This window comes from Lytechinus pictus, chromosome 3 (genome assembly GCF_037042905.1).
Source record: "Lytechinus pictus isolate F3 Inbred chromosome 3, Lp3.0, whole genome shotgun sequence".
Lineage (NCBI taxonomy): Eukaryota > Metazoa > Echinodermata > Echinoidea > Temnopleuroida > Toxopneustidae > Lytechinus > Lytechinus pictus.
Window position 1 is genome coordinate 15148868 of NC_087247.1, and position 21283 is coordinate 15170150.

General features: G+C 36.6%; 1 protein-coding gene and 1 long non-coding RNA gene across 2 annotated transcripts; one reads left to right on the forward strand and one right to left on the reverse strand.

Moving 5' to 3' along the window:
• Positions 1-45: 45 nt before the first annotated feature.
• Positions 46-8929, reverse strand: LOC129257761 (large ribosomal subunit protein mL45-like). The gene is made up of 9 exons (XM_064097953.1): positions 8823-8929; positions 7451-7514; positions 6681-6945; positions 5475-5539; positions 4965-5116; positions 3789-3837; positions 2483-2632; positions 850-1950; positions 46-427 (listed from the first exon to the last, which is right to left on the reverse strand). The coding sequence occupies exons 1-8, from the start codon at positions 8927-8929 to the stop codon at positions 1687-1689; spliced, it is 1116 nt and encodes a 371-aa protein (XP_063954023.1). The 3' UTR covers positions 46-427; positions 850-1686.
• Positions 8930-18233: 9304 nt separating this feature from the next.
• LOC135153537 (uncharacterized) lies at positions 18234-19497 on the forward strand. Its single transcript, XR_010292941.1, has 3 exons — positions 18234-18269; positions 18667-18786; positions 19254-19497. It is a non-coding gene; the product is annotated as an uncharacterized LOC135153537 (long non-coding RNA).
• The last annotated feature ends 1786 nt before the right edge of the window (positions 19498-21283 follow it).

Consider the following 21283-nt stretch of genomic DNA (forward strand, 5'->3'; position numbering starts at 1 on the left):
ATAAATAGGCGAACACCAGTTTGCTTCAAATAAGTACAACAAATATCAGATTTTTAGTTACTTTTTAATAATCATGTAAATGGACAAAGCATATTCAGGTTATCCACGATAATATGACATTCATTACACATATTAGGAAGATGTTCATTAAATAATTACTGCTTGTCAATATTTTGGAGCCAGTTGCTCTATCCTTTTAATAACATTAAACTTTTCCCTTGTTCTATGTTTCACAATTCTCCATTGCAAAAGAATAGAATTATTGCTGAAATAAATGATTTTTGTTTCACACTTTTCCGCTTGTTCTTGTAAATTGAATCAAGTTCAATTCACATTTAATTTATACCAAAGGACAGGTCATGAGCATTTTTTCTCCTTTAAACCTTTTCTCACAAACTTTTTGCTCTTCATATTCTAAACATGGTATCTAAAGGCCACCGCACACCTTACGACCCGACTGGTCTGCGACTGGCTTGCAACTGAGTGAGGGGAGATGAATCGCAAGGTAGTCATAAGCCTCGACACCGCACGCCTTGCGATCCGATCTGCGACTCACGCATGCGCTTTTTGCTTTTTGGCATAGCAACTGAGAAAGTGCGCTTACTACTGCGTATGCGCGTTGTTTATCATATATGCGTCGTGCAACTCTACTGTCTGATTGGCTGGAAGTTGGATTGAGCTTGCGATCCAGTCATAAGGATTCGACATGTCAAATCCTTCCGATTTTCCTTGCGACTTGTCTCTGACCGGTCTGCGACGCACAAGCTGACAAGAGCCGTGACGTCACATCTTCCCTCACTCAGTCGCAAGCCAGTCGCCGACCAGTCGGGTCGTAAGGTGTGCGGTGGCCTTAATAAAATATTTGTAAGCAAACCACACTAGCCGATTATTCTCTGAATTGCTCTTATAAATAAAATGATGAACCACATATAAATTAATATTTTTCTTTTAAAAATGCAAGATTTTTTTGAAACAGATAATACCATAACATTTGGGCCAGGAAAGGTGAGATGTGAATACTTTACCATAGGATGGAAATGATCAAATGGTTTGTCCTAAAAATATATTCCTTTCTGGAGGATGGACATTAGTTACAACTCTGTGAAATTGGAGAGCTGATATTAAAACAGTTTTCAAGAATTAGAACTTGAATTGGGATGATACATGTGTTATTTCCTTCATTCACCAGAGTAATAGCAACAGGTCATCTTCATCAACAATCAAAGTCACCTTGATCAAAGTCTAAGCCACCTTTGGCCATGTCTTTCAACAAGAATCCACTCAGGGTATTTTCCTCTTCCGAATGGAGCTTGACATTAATTTTTACTAACAAATATGCTCTGAGCCAATCAGATGCAAGGATTTTGGTAGCTTATAACAACAGTCAGTGGAAAATCATTGCCTGGTGGTTTCATGAAATGCTCCTGTTTCTCACATTTCTCAATGGACAAAACAATTGAGGATCGGAAAAACCCCTAATAGACGATAAATCTGACTTTTGTTAAACTCCATAAAGATGAGTGCATTTTCAAACATCTTTACTAGAACCAACCATTAAAAGAGCTAGGTTGAAGATCTTCAGGGCAAGCCTACCTCTTCCATGCAGACTCCCTTAAACCATGACAACAAATTCTTCCTCTGTTAATCAGTTCATCTGTTTTGATCTTACTTTTCTTCCACCGATAATCAGTTCATCTGTTCTTTCTCACTACCTCCTTGCTCCATCCCCTCTCCTCCAGCTTCCTCCTCCTCCTCCTCATCGGGTAAGACCATAGTTTTGATGATGGGATCCCTGTGGTCTGCCCACTCTGGTACGATCTTCCCATGCATTCTCCACGTTCCGTATCGATGCGGCAGGTGCTTCTCAAAGACCACATACTCCAGAACATCTTTAGGTATCTCTTCACTCCCGACCATGATGCGACCGAAGCGATCGTAGATTGCTAGTGTCTGTATGAAGGAAAATGTTAACATCGGAGTCTTCAGGACATAGAGTAAAACTTGGAGAACCTTATTAATGAAGATTTATATGAAAAATGTCCATGCCCAATATTTAACAATGTGACATTAAACATATATTATGCCTGCAGACCTTGCAACTAAATAATAGAGTCAAATAGTGGAGAATATTTCAAGATGCTGATATTTGTGACTTTCTAAATAAAGAGTAAGTCAGGGGACAATATTGCTCTCTAATTTTCCCCCAAAATAGGGACTGTCTGATATTATTAAATGGGAACAGGTAGCAGGAATCAAATACATGAATATCAACCCTATTCCAAGGATAAGGAATGCACTTATAAATCAATCAACAGTCTTTGATAAAGTAAATTTCCGTTTAGGAGACAAAACAACTGATATGTAAAAAAGTGTGTGAACTTATGAAGAGAAAATATTTTGTGAGATGTCTTTTAATGTTCTCTTTGCTCAAAAATTCCTTTAGAATTTTGACTATCTATTGAGAAAGAGAGCACTTCTATACCTGTTTTGTATGAAAGCGCACAGTGACCTGCCCATAGATGTTTCCTTTGTTTATCATGTCTGTACATCTCATGTGTACAACGCGAGGTTTCTCTATAGATTCAAGCATCTTCCATCTTATCGTCTTGTAACGAAAACCAGCTGTGATCTCCTGCAAAGAATTACATATACATAAATACACGTGAATACAGGTACTTTGTCAAATAAAAAGTAGATTTCCACAAAGTATTGCACTTAGCTCCAAGAAAGTTTATTCATATGAAAATCAAGTTCTTGACGTAACACGTCTTCTTCAGGGTTACACAGATTAAGAACAAAATAATAAACTTAAATAAATTTAAATATATATAATATATTAACATTATTCCCATTTAAAGCATTTTTTTTGGGCAAAATGTTCAGCAGAAGGGGGAAGCTGACTTTTTAAAACGAACTTTTCGATTTGCCATAATGTTTTTGACCTTATTTTCTCTGATTTCTGTATGGGTAGGAGGCATTCTCTTGACACCGATGTAGAGTGCCAAACTACTTTATATTACTACAACACTCTGTAGGCCAGGGGGGATTTCCACATGGTGTAACATGGAAGATAAGTATATGCATTTTGTCATAAATAAAATTTTTAATAAAATCTATTCTAAAAAATATACTAAACCATTGATTTTCCCCCAATGTCATTTAATGCTGATATACATATATGAAATTTAAAAAAAAATCAAATTTGCTCTTCACTTGATTCAGTGATTTATGTACATTAAATCATTGCATATTTCAAATGGTTACCATAGTGGTCTTTTATTGTGGAATATTTACCTAAATCTGCCAAACAAAGGATTTAAATAACCGCAGGATATCTTCTTGTGGTTGCTCATTTTTCTGGGGTATATGAATGGCATGGAGGAGAGGGAGGAATAATACTACTTTAAGTATCCTTATCAGACTTTATAGCAGTGACAAACTATATTTAAACTAAGATGGATAATATTAAAATATTAAACAACTTCTACAATCATCCAAGAATAACTTCTGTGACCTACTGACCTTCAAACCTAAAAAATAATCATAGCATTGTCACTCCTGTTTGCAAACATGAATACAGTTTGAAGGGTTCTTTAGTAATTAAAACTTAAAAACATAATGCTTACATTGACCATATAAGATGGGTGGAGGCCTAAAAACACTATCTGTATTAAGTCACTCCCTTTATGGCAATTCCTTGAAAATGATACAAGTTAAGTGATATAAAAGGGGCAAATATCAAAACCCTAAATAAAGATAAAGAAAAGTAACATAAACTGTTCACTTACAGGATAGCATTTTTCAGTGACAAGCGAATGCAGCAAATGTCTGTCAAAGCTGTAAAAAGAAAAATAATGGAAACAACAGATACAATGGAATTAAATATTAGTCACTATCATATTTTTCATTATTATTCAAGGTATTAAAAGGTCGCAATATGTATATTCCTTGAAAAAAAAATCATATCCACGTTCATTAATCATATATTTAGTTTAGTTCAATCAGAAATAAATTACATCACAGCAGATATATTTATTTGAATGTGATTAGAATATTAAGTTTTATGAAATACTGTTCATTGTGCCATTATTTTCAGCAGTGTTTTATGAGTACAAAACATGTTCAATCTAGTGTTGTTGCTTTGATTGAGGGTTTATGTAGTACATGCAATTACCGAAGTGATTAAATATAAACCCAATGCCAAAGAACAAATTTCCTTTACTTTTTTTGGAAGTACAAGAGTGTGTTTAAAAAAAAAAATATTTCAGGCAAAGAAATATTTGAATATGAGGTGACGTAACTCAGTTAAGAAGCGGCATAGCTGAGTCAGTTAGAGAGTCTGTTTCGGATGAGATCATAAATCTTAATGTGAGGGGTTCAAGTCCCCCTCTTGTCAAAACATGTCTATCAAAAATCTGATGCTATAGTTGTGTGTTAGCGTGCCTCACTGCAGTTTTCAGTGCAGGTCTGAATGCACTTGGAAACACCATTAGAAAGGATGCAAATGTTTGTCTCGTCTAGAGCCACGACTTCTGCACATTTATAACCAATACGCTATCTCTCAAAGAGTAGGGTGTTTTCCCAGAGTATTGCACCTGCCAGTTATAATAATCTGAAGCAAAGGAAACTGACACAAATTGAATCAAATCTCCTGTTGCTGGCTTTGGCAAGACAAAGCACGCTCTGGTAATAACCGCTATTGTATGATACATATTTCCTATTACCAAAGTACACTGTATCATTTCTAATGTTACTTGTAATTGTCCTCTTTTTTCATCTAAAGACTCCATTGTTTTACAATAATCACATTGAGGGCTAGCTTGTGATGGACCTTTGCTTTGCTAGTCCATAATATTGCTCATGCTATCATGTAAATCCGATGACTTCTATTTCTAAATTTGTAAATTCAATTTATGCTTTTCATGGGGATTATGAGAATAAATGAATTGAATTGAAACACTCACTCTTGGAGCGCATTGTGGGCATCAACATAGATCTGCTGGGCTTTCCAAGCAAAGTCTGTCGTTGTGAACTCTGGTTCAAATTGCCGGATTTTCCTCTGGGACATTTGCGTGACACCAACATTTTTCACCCGCTCAAGGCGTTGCTTGGCACCCTGAAAATGATATAATTATCAATTACAAATGAATTAGCCTACAATTTTATTTGCAGAGAGACACAAAAAAATTACATATTTTTTTTTTTGGAGGGGGCTATTTGGTAACATAATTTCTTCATGTACTGAGAAGTGAATTAGTGTGTTATCATTCAAGATGGCCTATATTACATGACTACACTGCTTAGAATGATGCATTATGGGTAGGCAAAATGGCCAGATTTGAGTAATTGAGGACATGAGATGGTGCTATTAAGGCTGCTAGTTCGTATCTGCTTCAATACATGTTTCAAGAAGGAAAATTGCTCCAGGGATCAAAGTGAATGCGTGGGCTGTTGGTCGGTACAGGAAGTATTACCTCTGTGGTTAGTGACGAGGCTCTTCCATCTCCTTCTGGTGGGACGTAGGGCTCAAAGAAATCACCTGAAAGATAGCAAGAATATGAAATATCATTTAAAAAAGGATAAATGCAAAAAAATAGATCCATATTTCTAAAGATACATTATAAATATAAAATGAAGGATTTGACCAGTTTTCACAAAAATGAAAACATTGCTAAACTCACTGGAGATTGAGCCTGCATATATGTGGGTTCGAATCTATCTAAAACATACGAGTTCTTACAGGATATAAGGATATATATATTTTAGGGGGTATTGTATTTCAAACGCAGTGGTCTCTTAATCATCAGGTTTTTAAAAAAATGTTAAAAACACACCACATTCAATTGTCATAATTACTGAAGAAAAAAAAAATAACAGAACCTTGTATAAACTATGAAAATTATGAAGATTTCAAATCAAATATTTTTGGATGTGAAGAGACAAAAACCGTAATTAAAACCAATATCTCATTTTTTTGTCAATCACCCAACTTCAGGGACCTATTTTATTAAACAAATAAGATCTATAACATTGCCGTTATTCTCCAAATGAAATACATTGAACTTCTCTTTTACATGGGTGTTTTTAACATGCATGTAAATGACAAACACAATGTAATTGATATATGTATTTGAGAGCTATTGGAAATGGAAGAAAAAAATGTGATGTTATACCTGCATTCTTAAACATCATGTACCTTGTAATACTTTTTACATCATGTGATATATCAATAATAATATCAATCATCAGATCCTGAAAGATTACTTTTGAACTGTTAAAAGATTTGTACTTGACCAATCAATTGGCAGCAGCTCAGAAGCCTTATAAAGTAGCTTGCACTAATTTTGGAATTGTTGAACTTCATTCAGGATCTAAAATATATTTTCTCTTGCAGCTAATTTCAAATCATCAGGTTTATATAGAAAGGAATTGCTGAGATTTTAATGCTAACTATTGCTGAATTACTATGATAATACGGTCATAATAATCATCTTTTACATTATTGCAAACTATGTAATGATGCTAATGAGACAACAACGCCAAGGTTTCCACTTGAACTATTATTGCATGCACTGACAGCATGTTAGGGCCCAACAACTAAGATTTTTGCAAACCTCCCCATAGTTACTCAATCTCTTTAAAAGGTTACAGGGTCATGCCTGACCTATCACCAAACTCACCAGTGCAGGTTATTGTAATTGGTCTCTCCTGATATTGCTGTCCAGGTCTGATTCCTGCATTTCTCAAGGTGTCCAAGATGTATTTGCGTCGATCATTCTTGTACTCCTCGGCCTTTCTCATCCGCTCCTCGTCTTTCAGAGTCAGTCTAGCCTTCTTACGAGCCTTGTGGATTTTTTGTGTGGTTCTGTTCCTGCATGGCTGGGTAGCAATTACTGACGAGCTCAAAACACTCTGACGAGCTACGTAAAATGTATGCTGTCCGATCTAATAAATAATCAAAGAATCAACAAAGGGATTAGCAACTTACAGGCAGATATCATCAAAACTGGAAGAAAAATGTGATACTAACCCATTTTACATAGTGCACTCTCCTTTGAATATTTCCTCCCCCTCCTAGTCAAGCCTTTAGATTAAAACTAAACTTTCTCTCTCTCTTTCGCCTGTCAGAGCATTTATATTATAATCATACATTTTTGCCAGATTTTAATAAAATTTTAGGCATCCGGACATTGGACACCCCCATTGCTGAGTCTGAGTTCTAACATTACATTCATGAAGTTTAACTGTAACTTTAGTATATAAAAGATAGATCTCTTTTATTTCAATCAAAATTTAATTTGTAACGACTATCTTTTAATATCTAAGTTACCCGAAATGGCCCTTAATTCATCAGAGCTTGGATGATAGGCCTTTACTGCTGCTGGATAGAATTGACACAATCTCCTATGCAGCTTGACCGAAGCAATGGTGGAGATATCTCTCTCACTACCTCACTGCTATCCGTCGACAAAGAAAAGAGGCAAGCCTGAATGGTCCCCTGCTGTTTAAGCTGCCTACAACAAAGATCAAAGAGCTTGGAGAGATTGGCATTCTGAGAACCGACCCAAAGCAGGCTATCACTACAGGAAACATCTAGAAAGCAAAAAAGGCCTTCCAGAGTTGCTTGAGGCAGTCTAGGGCTTCCCAAAAGCTCTCACTATGGAAGCAGATCATAGAGAAGTTATCTCACTCTAATCAATCTCTATTCCATCACCTTATCAAGAATAACAAAGGCAGCAATTCTCACCAAACTCAAACGAACACCCTGGAATATGCTGACAGATCTACCTTGATTCAGAGGTTCTCAATGGATGGCACATCTACTTCTCTGATCTTGCACATGACCATTTCCTCTATTCATCAACCCAATGCAGCCAAAAGGTATATTGACACGGTAATAACAACTGATCCGTCTCCTGCTGAGCATGTAACTGAAGATACTTCACCCCCTTCTACACAACCAGTCTAGCGGCTCAGCTCATTGGACCTCAGAGATGCCATCACTAGGCTGAAATCTGGAAAAGCTAGTGGCCCAGATAACATCAGTTCTAAGCATCTGAAGCATCTTGGCGAAGTAGCCCGCAGGCTGCTGCTTGTCCAACTTAATGCCGTCCTACATCAAGGACACTGCCTTCAGCCTCTGAAATCTGGCATCATACTCCCTTTTCACAAAGGTAAATGAAAGTGCACAGAAGACCCTTGCAACTACCGTGGGATCACCCTTACATCTACCATCTCAAAGCTGCTACAGACTTGCCTTAAACCTCTACTTGAATTCCAACTCTCCATCAAGGACATACCAGACCAGCTGCAATTTGGATTCAGAAGAGGATTCTCCTGCCAACTCTCAGCTTTATGTCTGCGACTGATCTAAGAGGGCGCTGTTAAGCAGCTAGCACCGCTTTTTAAGATTCTCGTACCTTCGGTATATATTTTCCTGCGTTCTTGTCTACTTTGTTTGATGAATTAAATAATAAATGGTTATAGAATTATTGTATTACAATGATTGATTGATTTCACAATAATGTATGTATGTATTATTTACCTCAGGCATGTTATCATAATTTTTGTACGTATTTTGGAATTGTGTTTCTAATTCCTGTTGTTCATTATGTTGTAATTTTATATTTGTGTATTTACTTTTATGTCTGAAAATCTTTAATTCGGCCTTTGGGCCACAAATGATTTTTTTGTTCAATAAACCATTTCTATTCTATTCTATCATAGAAGTTCAACAAGCGGAAAAAGGCCTACCTACGTTGCCTTCCTAGATGCTGAAAAGGTATTTGATAAAGTATGGCATTAGGGCTTGCTGAACAAACCGAGAGCCGCTGAACCAGACTAGTTCATTCTTCGAGCAATAGAGAGCCTGTATGATGGTATGGATAGCCATGTCTACTGAGATGGCAAAGTCTCTCCACCAATCCATATCCAGCAGGGAAAAAGGCAGGGTGGAGTCCTTGTTCTTGCCGATGATGTGTCACTTTTGAGCAACTCTGCAAAAGAGCTTCAGGCAATGTTAGACACCACCTTAGCCTATTCACAGTGCTGGAGGTACAAGACCAACCCAACTAAAAGCACTGTGGTGGTCATACACCCATAGAAGAATGACACGCAGACTGTCTGGACGATGGGCGACTTCCCAATTTCCCACAAGGATTGCCACGACCATCTGGGCATCCCCAAGTCTGGTTCCAGCCAAACCCCATTGACCAGATAATCTTGAGAGGCCTTAAGACATTTTATGCCCTCCATGGCACGGGACTCACACAATGGGATTGGTTCCAACGCTGTCTTCCCATCTTTGGAACGTGTACTGCATCCCAAGAATGCTGTACAGTACAGCAATCCTTCACTTTACCAAAGCCATGGAGTATAAGCTGGACAAGTCGCAGAATCATCTTTTCAAGAGAGTCCTTGGGGTTCCCAATACTGCGGCTAATGAATGTGTCTTCCTGTTAACCGGTCTACTTCCCATCAATGCTAGAACAGACTACGAAAAGCTTCTGCAACTTCTTAACCTAGATCAGATCAGGTTTAAGTATGGAACCTTCCTACTAGAGCACTGCATGCCAACACCCAAAAAGTCAAGTCCCTTAGGTCATTTATTCTTCAGAAGTATGGGCTACCACAGCTTGAAGAACTGCTTACCAACCCCATCCCATATCGAGCTTGGAAGCCACCCATCAATAGGGCCATCAACGATCATGTGCAAGCTCAGATACATGTATTACAGGCAGTCAGGCAGCCACTTCCAAGCCTTCTCTTGTTTGCTGGACACTGAGGCCCTTCACTGAACCTTTGGTGCTTTACCCAAGGACCCTCCCTCTTCCATTATCAGACAAGCCTTGACCGTGAGAGCACAACTCATAACAATTAACAGCAACATACCTTACTCAGTCCAGGCTCTGCAAAATTGGGAAGAGAACAGACCCAACTTGTGCCCTGTGGATTCTTGAAGAGGACACTACAGAGCATATCCTTGCCAAATGCCCACGTACCCTCCACCTACGCAACACTCTCTTGGACAAGATAAGGAATCTCTTAAAGGATTTTCCCTCCTCAGCAACCTCCTTCAATGCCAGCAATCCCTGCCAATTCACAGTAGCCATCCTACTACCCTATGATGATTCCCTCCCTCAACCTCTAAATGCCCTGATCTTAAAAGCTACCTTGCACTTTATCTTTAAGTTGCATGTCCTTTTCTTGTCCCTTAAACTTGTCAATTCACAGTAACCTGCCTATCTGTGCTATGTACACCCAATATCATGCAAAGAAATTTCCTGTATCTCAAATTCTAAAACATGTTCATATTATTAAAGGAAAATGTGAAATTAAGGTGAATTAACTCAAAAGCTCCAAACAGTTGCTGGTTTTCTCTGCGTTTGGTGATTTATTGCAGCCTCTGCCCTGTAGAAAAGTTGAAAAGGAATGGTTCATCACTCTTCAGTCACAGTTCCATACACACAGAGTGCACATTGTGCCACTGAAATTGCATGCACGATGGGTGGTGCGTAGCTTTAGTTTAGGACCCCCTATCAAGAACCATACTAGAAATTGACGAAATTTTGCTTAATTTTCCAAATGACTGTCAAAAATTGATTGTCCAGACGTCGGACACACAACTTGGCTGGGTAATGCATTCTGGGGTGGTATTCTGAAAACGTTCTTATCATATATAAATCATTGCAAATCGGTATTCTGAAAATCTATTAATGCGTTCTTATCTCTGCCCCTTTCTTATCTTCAACATGCCCATTTTTTTAGATATTACCAATCAAAATGTGCTTTATATTGGCAGTTAACCAATAAAAGCATTCCTTATGTCAAGAGAATATCATGGGCACTGCACATACACTAGTTTCTGGAGATTATACGCAATGACTGATTTTTTAAAAATGTCTTGACATGTGCACAAAATAAAGAAAGAAAGTAAAGAAAGAAATGAAATAAAGAACGAGCGAAATAAAGAATGATCGAAAGAAAGAATAAAACAGAAGTAAATAAGAAGGCATAAAAGTATCAGAAAGCAGAAATTAAAAAACAAGTGGAGTGCCTCTGGCAGTCTCACCTGCATCATGCGAATCAATATAGCAGCAGTGCTGACTTTGAAAACTACTGTAACATAATTATTCACAAAAAACACAATTCATATAATGATACAATACTATGTTCATTGACAATAAATGACTTTTGACCTTGATCATGCAACCTAAGACTTGTCAATGATACCTGATTACCCATATCCACATTTTATAAACTATATCGATAAACTTTGAAAGTTATAATAGCAATCTAATAATTACCTCCAAAATGGCCAAAGTTCATTGACCTTGAATGACCTTTGGCTTTGGCCATGTGACCTGTAACTCGCAGGAGATAATCAGTGATACTTGATTACTCATATGTCCAAGTTTTATGAAATAGATCCATACACTTTCAGAGTTATGATGGTTATTCCACAATTCCCCCAACATGGCCAAAGTTCATTGACCTTTGACCTTGGTCATGTGACCTGAAACTCGCACAGGATGTTCAGTGATACTTTTTACTCTTACATGTATGTCCAAGTTTTATGAACTAGACCAATACACTTACAGAGTTATGGTAATTCAACAAATACCCCCAACATGGCCAAAGTTCATTGAACTTACATGACCTTTGACCTTGGTCATGTGACCTGAAACTCACACAGGATGTTCAGTGATACTTGATTACTCTTATGTCCAAGTTTTATTAACCAGATCTATAAACTTTCGAAGTTATGATGGTAAATCAACAAATACCCCCAACATGGCCAAAGTTCATTGAACTTACATGACCTTTGACCTTGGTCATGTGACCTGAAACTCCCACAGGATGTTCAGTGATACTTGATAACTCTTATGTCCAAGTTTTGTGAATCAGAGCCATAAACTTTCGAAGTTATGATGGTAATTCAAAAAATACCCCCATCTTGGCCAAAGTTCATTGACCTTAAGGACGTTCCACAGTTAAAGTGAAGTCCATGTCATTGTCACCAAATTTTGCAGAGAGTTACTTTGGTATCTATGAATTATGAAAATGCAAAAAATAGTATAGGTTCATGTGCTTATTTTTTTTCTACGGGTCTTCAAAGTCGCCGTATTTGAAAGACATGCAATCTTGTGCAATCAAGATAATCATGCCTCTCTTAGACTTCACGAATTCACCAAATGAGTTTAAATCATCTTTACTCAGTGTATACCGCATCAAACTTCATCAAATTTTCAAGATATATAACAAAGTGTATACCAAAGTAAGAGAAAGTCTTTTAATTGGTAAAACTATATCAATTTGGAGTCAGCAGCGCCCTCATTTGGCAAGAATGGTGCAAAAACTCGGAAAAACAAATCTTCAAAGACGTGAATCTACTCAAAAATTAAAAAAGTATTTTGTAAGCTGCACTTTTTTCAAAATCCATGTCATTTTCATCAAATTCGGTTAAATTGTAGAGGAATGCATATCGAAGGTGTAGGGACTTTGAAAATATGGGGTCCATGTGCTCGATTTTTAACTATGAGTGTCCAAAGTGATGCGAGTTGGCATGAAAATCGCCAAAAATGCGTCCAAAACGTGCAAAAGTCTAATAATACCGTCAAAAATGCAAATGGTACCGTAGTTTTGCTCCCAAACATTCAAAATCCATGTCATTTTCATCATACTATCTAGATTTGTAGAAGAATATATTATGAGGACATTAAAATATTAAACATAGGGGGTCCATGTGCTCGTTTTTAAACTATTGGTGTCCCAAGTTTTGCAAGTTGGCTTGAAAATCGCGTAAAAAGCGCCGAAAACATGCAAAAGTCTCTTAATACACTCTAAAATGCAAATGGTTCCATATTTCGCTTCCAAACATTCAAAATCCATGTAATTTTCATCATACTCTCCATATTTGTAGAAGAATATATTCTAAAGACATTAAAATATTAAAAATATGGGGTCCATGTGCTCGTTTTTTGACTCTCAGTGTCCAAAATGTTGCAAGTTGGCTTGAAAATCGCCTAAAATGCGCGGAAAACATGCAAACGTCTGATTATACCGTCTAAAATGTCGAAAATACGAATGGTTCCTTAGTTCTGCTCCCAAACACTCAAAATCCATGTCATTTTCATCATACTCTCTAGATTTGTAAAGGAATATATATTGAAGAAGTCAACATATTTAAACTATGGGGTCCATGTGCTCGTTATCAAACTATCAGTGTCTAAAGTATTGCGAGTTGGCTTGAAACAGCCCAAAATGCGCCGAAACAAGTAAAAGTCTGATTATACCGTCTAAAATGTCGAAAATACGAATGGTTCCTTAGTCATGTTAGTTCTGCTCCCAAACACTCAAAATCCATGTCACTTTCATCATACTCTCTAGATTTGTAAAGGAATATATATTGAAGAAGTCAAGATATTTAAACTATGGGGTCCAAGTGCTCGTTATCAAACTTTCAATGTCTAAAGTATTGCGAGTTGGCTTGAAACAGCCCAAAATGCGCCGAAACAAGTAAAAGTCTGATAATACCGTCCAAAATATCTAAAATACGAATGGTTCCGTAGTTCTGCTCCCAAACATTCAAAATCCATGCCATTTTCATCATACTCTTTAGATTTGTAGAGGAATATATTCTAAAGACGTTAAAATAATAGAAATATGGGGTCCATGTGCTCGTTATCAAACTATCAGTGTCTAAAATTTTGAGAGTTGGCTTGAAACAGTCTACAATGCGCCTTAAACGGGCAAAAGTCTAATACCGTCCAAAATGTCTAAAATACGAATGTTCCTTATAGTCCTGCTCCCAAACATTCAAAATCCATGTCATTTTCATCATAATCTCTAGATTTGTAGAGGAATATATTTTGAAGAAGTCAAGACATTTAAACTATGGGGTCCATGTGCTCGTTTTCAAATTATCAGTGTCCAAAGTATAGCGAGTTGGCTTGAAACAGCCCAAAATGCGCCGAAAACAAGCAAAAGTCTGTTAATATACCGTCTAAAATGCGAATGGTTCCGTATTCTTACTCCCAAACATTGAAAATCCATGTCATTTTCATCATACTTTGCACATAAATACTTTAGCACCTGAATATTCCAAATATGCAAAAATTAACATGGGTCTATGTGCTTGATTTTTTGCTATAGAGCTTCAAAGTTAACCCAAATGGATGTTCTTGAGAATCGTGCATCCAAAAGTATTTGGCATATAGACCTCACGAGATCACAACATTGAGTTTAAAGCTCTATTACTCAGTCAAAATCCATGAAAATTTCATCAAATATTGCAATATGATTAATAATTGTATCCATAAGATGGATAATCTATTTATATTGCTGTCAATTGTTTGCTCATTTAAGTCTAACAACACTCTCAGTTCTTAGAAATTGCCGGAAAGATACTCAACCTCAAAAATGTGAAATTTCAATAACAAACTTGAGAAGTAAAAGAAATGCTGCACTTTATTCAAAACCCATGTCATTTTCACCAAACTTTGCAAAGTTGTAGAGGAAGGTATACCTAAGAGGTGCAAACATTAAAAAATATGGGTTCATGTGCTTGCTTTCAAACTATCAGCACTCTTATTAGAGCAAATTTGCTTGTTAAAACACCCCGAAACGCGCCAAAAGCTTTATAAAAGGAAAAATTCCGAACCACTTTTCCATTTATTCAAACTCGGGGTCATATTCATCATACTTTGCAGCACTACAGAGAAACTATTTTGAAATTGAAGAGGAATTTAAAAAATGGTCCATGGAATAATTCCACTTTATTAGCTTCATAAAATAACACATCGGATCTGCAGTTTGTGCAGATAAAGAGAAAAATCAGCTCACATTACCTACAGCTGATTAAATCACCAGTTCATATCCATTGTGACGTCAGCGCGCAGAGTGTAAATTATGCGCAGATCATGATGCGCACAAACATAACTGTGGAACGTCCTTAAATGACCTTTGTCATCTGACCTGAAACTAGCACTAGATGTTCAGTGATACTTGATTACTCTTATGTCCAAGTTATATGAATCAGATCCATAAACTTTAATTCAAAGTTATGATGGTAATTCAACAAAAAAACCCAACTTGGTCAAAGTTCATTGACCCTAAATGTCCTTTGACCTTGGTCATGTGACTTGAAACTGACTTGAAACTCAGGCAGGATGTTCAGTAGTACTTGATTACCCTTATGGCCAAGCTTCATGAACTAGGTCCAAATACTTTCGAAGTTATGACGAAATTTCAAAAACTTAACCTTGGGTTAAGATTTTGATGTTGATTCCCCCAACATGGTCTAAGTTCATTGATCCATAATTACCTTTGACCTTGGTCATGTGACCTGAAACTCGGGCAGGATGTTCAGTAATACTTTAAGATTTGATGTTGATGCCGCCTTCGGAAAAGCGGCGCTTACAGTCTCACTGTTATGCAGGTGAGACAAAAATGAATGAAAGGAAGAACAATCGAACAGAAAGAGAAAGAAAGAACAAAAAAGGAAAACATGGATAACAGAAAGAAAAAGGAGGAAGAAATAAAAAAAGATTTAAAAATTAACGGAAGGAAGAAAGAAAGAAAAAAGGTGAAGAGAAAATTGAAGAAATAAAACAGGAAAAACAGAAATAAAGATTAATGAATGAATGAAAGAAATGTAAAGATTACAATACAATAGATAAATTGAAGAAAGAAAAAAATAAACGAAAAAGGAAAAAAGAAAAGGAAAAAAGAAAAGGAAGAAAGATGAAGAATAAATGAAAGAAAGCAAAAGAAATAAAGAAAAGAAAGAAAAAAGAGAGAAAAAAAATAGAAAAAAGAGACAGACGAAATAAAGGGTGAATAAAAGAAAGGGTGGAACTGAGGAATGCTCGTCACTACTGTGGCTCCGTTGATTTTGAACATTTTGAACAAGAACGAACGCAGCCATCATGAGATGTGATAACCCTCTAACGTTAGCTAGCTATTGTACATATTATCTTAGATATCGTGGGATAAGAAAGATAACAGATAGAGCGTTTTCAGAATACCACTTATATATCGTGAAAGATAAAAGATAAGAACGTTTTCAGAATACCAATTCTTATCATCTTTTTTACTTAGCACGTTTTGCCTTAGCTTAGTGCGCGAGATTATAATTTACACGCTCAGCATTATTAAGCAAGAAAGATAAGAACATTTTCAGAATACCAATTTGAGAATGGATCGTGACGAAACCAACAACATATTTGAGAAAAGAACGTTTTCAGAATACCACCCCAGGTCACAATAATGCCCCGTTTTTGTAGTTCGTAGTGGGTCGATCGTACTCGTTATAATATAACCTACCGATCTACTCTCTAGTCTCAGGCGCGCGGCAGGCTCAGCTCAGCCCAAAGACCTTATAATATATTACTAGACCGAAAGCTGCGTGCGCGTTCAGCACAAAACAAATGAGATTAGGCTCCGCCTACCGCGATCATTTGAAGACAAAAATAAGCCCTCATTGACATTCATGGGCATGAAGATATTCATAATCCGGCCTTTTCATTGGCTAAGAGCGTCATTAATACGCGATTTCCCCGATTCTTTGTCATCGATACTAGTGGTATCGTGTTACAGAAATAATTATTCATTTGACCTCATTACGTCATCTAATTTATTCATTCTGAAACTTTTCTTTCCACACACAAAATGGACCTACGAACACTCCGGTGAGTACGCATAAATTGATATAACCACATGAATTCAGTGGACTATTTACGCATTTCACACTGTATTTTGTGATCTTAGGTTATTTCTTTAACAAATTAGAGAGTTTGCTATCATTCTTCTGTTAAAGGAAAGCAGAATTTGGTCTTTGAAATTGAAGTTAGATTGTCATCGTCGCCCAGTGCAGCCTGTATGTTGCTTGCAGTGTATTTTGTACGGGCTCCTAGCCGGCTGGGAATCGAGAGATAATCGGGCTGGTTTGGTTCACCTCCAACAAGGACCAACCCACGATTGATTAAAACAAGAAGAATGAGGCTTCTTTTTGTACACTGTAACGTTAGATCTAGAGGGAGATCTGCATCTATCTTCAGTAGATCGAGACTCGGTCAGGAATAAACAGTAAAGCGGAGTGTGGATGAAGATACGCCTGTCATTGTTCAGTCCTCACTTTGTTTCAGATATCATTATCAAATTTATTTTGCATAACTTCAGGCTTCTGCATTTAGCCCCCACCCATTTTAACTCTTATTGTTATTCATAAATATATAGACTCGGTCTTAGAAATAACATGCTGCTCTGCATGTTTGTCTTATTATCAATAGATCTATGACCTAGATCTTCTTAATCCTAGGCCCTACTTACTTTATACTTAGATCTAGGCCTAGGCTACTTTACTTTTAATTATTCATCGATGCTATCAAGTATCAAGAGCTAGGCCTACCTAATTAAAATCTAGTCTAACTTATACTTTCCCAACCCTCGATACTTACCCCCAGGGCTTATGATCTAGGTCTGTAATTTAGGCCTAGATCTAGGTCTGGGCCTAAACGACTCCATTTAGTATTTACATGTACGAGTATGACTGTCAGTGGACCAAGGAGTCGGACTAGATCTAGATCTACTCTCGGTCAATAATGGCAGTGAAGTCTTAGCCAGGAATAGAAGTCAAAGACAAAGTCAGACATCAATAATTTCTAAACCGATATAGGGTTTAGAACCGAAGCTTTACTTTCTACTAGGTCTAGATAGATCGAGAGTCCATTGTTAGTCTAGATCTAGACCTAATTTAGATACATGAATGCTGTCGCACAGCACTGAGTCTCGTTGGACTAGATCTATACTTTCTTACAAATAGATCTAGACCTAGTGCATGAGATTATGAAATTATGTTAAAATCTAATGAAATGAGATTTGGAAATAAAAAGATCCAGTTTTTTTTTTTTTTTTTTTTTTTGGGGGGGGGGCAGACATGTGAAAAAATTTAGAGAAACCTAAAATGCAGAAAGCGAGGGCCAGAAGTGACCAATATTACCTAGGGCCGTTTTGTGCATTTTCTAACGTAAAATTGAAGGATGTCAAGTAATTCTCTTTTTGATGAAGGTTTTCACATTTCAGCTCTTACCCAAACCCCTCCCCCTATACATACGGCCATGAAAAAGATCACTTCTTATTATTGTTCTCTCTCTTCTTTCACAAACAGGTTGAGTTTGACGAACAAGAAAAAACAGTAGAGGTCTACCTATATGGTTCAAGATGATGATCATATACGTGCATGCATCATTTTGCAGATTCTCATCCAGGTATAAAACTTAAACTAACCCATACAAAATTACAGATACATTACATGCATTGAATGTTAACCATGTTTACATTAAATAAAAATAATCTGAGCCACAAAGAGGTAGGATCTGTAATGAATATACACTTCTTAAATATACAGCCTAAGGCTCTCGAGTCTAAAATAGAACCAATGCCAAAAGTTATGTACCTTGGGCAAATTTATAAAATAAGGTCATGTCCTTGATCTACTAGTAATTAAATGGCCTTTTTATTTCCTATTTGTTTATAAACAAAGCAATATTTATTTTTCATATTTTACAAAATTCATTTTATGCATTCTTTAGTGTGATATTCATATTTCATATTTGTAGATTTACGATTTTTAAAAATCTTGTTATTTTACATTTTGTCCAATAGGATGATGCAGTTTTACAATTTCCATGGAGGTGATTGATGATAATAAATAATCGGTGAAGTAGGCCTAATAGAACAGCGACTAGACCACAAAGAAAAATACAACCTACAGCAGTTATATGAGTGAGTTAATTAGTGAATATTTTTAATAATGGAGGTTGTTCACATTTTTTTGGCAACAAATAGACCTGCCTTTGAAAAACCCATTTCAATTTTGTTTTTAGATTATAGTTAGTGTCGTTTTTAATCATATTTCTGTGCAACAAAACATATCAACTTTAATTTTGACTATTTATATAATTTACATATGTTGATTCATATATTCATATTTATGAGAAATCTCTGGCATTTTTTCATACAGTACATGTCGTTATAATGGAGAGTGGTATGTAAACTGCATAGAACAGGTTTAAGTGATATGCTTTATAGAAGTACAAGTTTATAATTAGTAGAAGTAAGATTTCCTGTTATGTGTTGAAGAAACATATATATGTATAGTCTCACTTTTCTTGAAACATTTAAGTTTCATAAATCAGGACAATTTTAATTTAAATTCATTGATTTTCTTTCTCTATTTTTTCAATCTGCAGGACTGGTGTAACAGATGTTTTCATTCAAGAAATCCAACAATTCAACATTGAAGAGTCTGACTTAGGAACCACTTGATGAAGATGGAAAAGGTTTTTTTTTTCCAAGTCCAATTTTTCACACACAAAAAAATTATTATCACAACCCCAAATTCATGACGTATGAAATTTCTTGTTGATTTTCATTAAAACTGGTTGCAAAAGGAGAAGCTATAAACATACAAATAGGAGCGGCGGAGTGAAGTTGAAAATGGGGGGGGCATAGGGAAAATGCTGTATTACATGAAATTTTTAAGAAGGTGCGAGCGAGCAAAATTTTGACTTTTTTTTTTTTTTTTTTTTGGGGGGGGCAAGAGTCATTCAAGCCCCCCTCCATCTGTACGAAACTGCTTATATACCCCACCCATGAATTATTAAACTTAATGCACAAAGGATTTCCTTCATAAGTATATTATCGAAATGAGAATATTGTTTTCTTGTTTCAAAGGGCAATCGTCATGGTGACCATAAAACGGGACCTTCTCAGGTGAAAGGGGCACAGAACAAGTTCTTTAGGAGCACTTTTCTTGGGTAAAAAGGGGGCAGTGATTCGAGAAAGGGCACTTACAAGAAGGCAAGGGTTAACACATGAAACGGGTCCTCAGATGAAAGGGCACAGAACACGTTCCGGGGGGGGGGGGGGCATTTTTCGGTTAAAAAAATTGCATACAAGGAAGAGCACTTGGTAACACCTAAAACAGGTTCTCGTCAGGTGAAAGGGACACAGTACACGTTCGTGAGGGGGCATTTTTCTTGCATAAAAAGGCACTTTTCAGTGCTTCATTTGAATTTCAAATTTTCTTTGGTATCATCAGAGTGACTGAAAATTTAGAGGTTTAGAGACAGAAAACAATAAAATATATGAAAAATGGACCTAACCCCTTTTGACAAATGAGTTCTTCAGAAGAGTTTAGTTGCAAAAGGGGTTAGGTCCACTCCAAGAAAATAATTCTTTTTTAATTCTCCCATATTACAATATTCTTATGCGAAACTGAATTTTCATGATACCCTACCATGAGAACATGAAATTGGGTATAAAAGATATTTACTTGTCTTCATATTTTTTAAGATATTATTTTCCAAAAAAAGTATGTGTGGACCTAACCCCTTTTGCAACTAAACTGAAATGGACCTAACCCCTTTTGAAAAAAGGTGATTTTTCTTTGCCATATTAGTTCACTTTTTAATAGGAATTTCAACTTTTCTATGGTATCATCTTATATAGCTACTAAAAATCTTTACATTAAGACATAAGAATCAAGTTTGATGAAAAATGGACCTAACCCCTTTTGAAAATGAGCTCTACATATGTAGGAGAAAGGCGGCACAAAAGAATTTTGAGTGGGAAAATGATTAAATGGAAAAAAAATTAGAGTAAGAAATGCTGGAGAATAAAGGGGACAGGAAACGTATTAAACATGATAAATTGGGGCCCGTTCCATCATGAGTTACAAGTATGGTAATTACGATTTAGGGATGGCAAAAGCACTAGAGTAGAGACCTCTTTACCTAATCACGACTCGATCTACCCTTTTCATCTTCCCTTTTGGAATTAGCAAAGGCCTATAAGACGCAATACAAACAATGATTTGTTTATAAGTGATATCGCTTGTGATATCGATACTTTATAGAGCGCAACGTATCGTCTCAGATTTGCACTTGCTTGATTCGCTGAATGAATCCTTCGCGTCACGAGCGCGTAACAAAATGAATACATTAATGAATTTGCCAAGTTGACCTTTGTCATTGCGCTGATGTGCGTATTGTCTAATACACGTACAAAACCACAGTTGACGTGGGAGCATCGTACGAAATTAATATTAATGAGGGCTTATTTTAGCTTCTAATGGATTAAACAAAATGGCGGTAGCTTCGGGGGCTTGGCTCAGCCTCATCTCAGGCGGCACGGCGCGGCCAAAGGTACGGCTAGGTGCGGTCGGCCGACATGTGACATTTTGCGACTAACTGTCCCACACGTAGACTTTCATGTTATG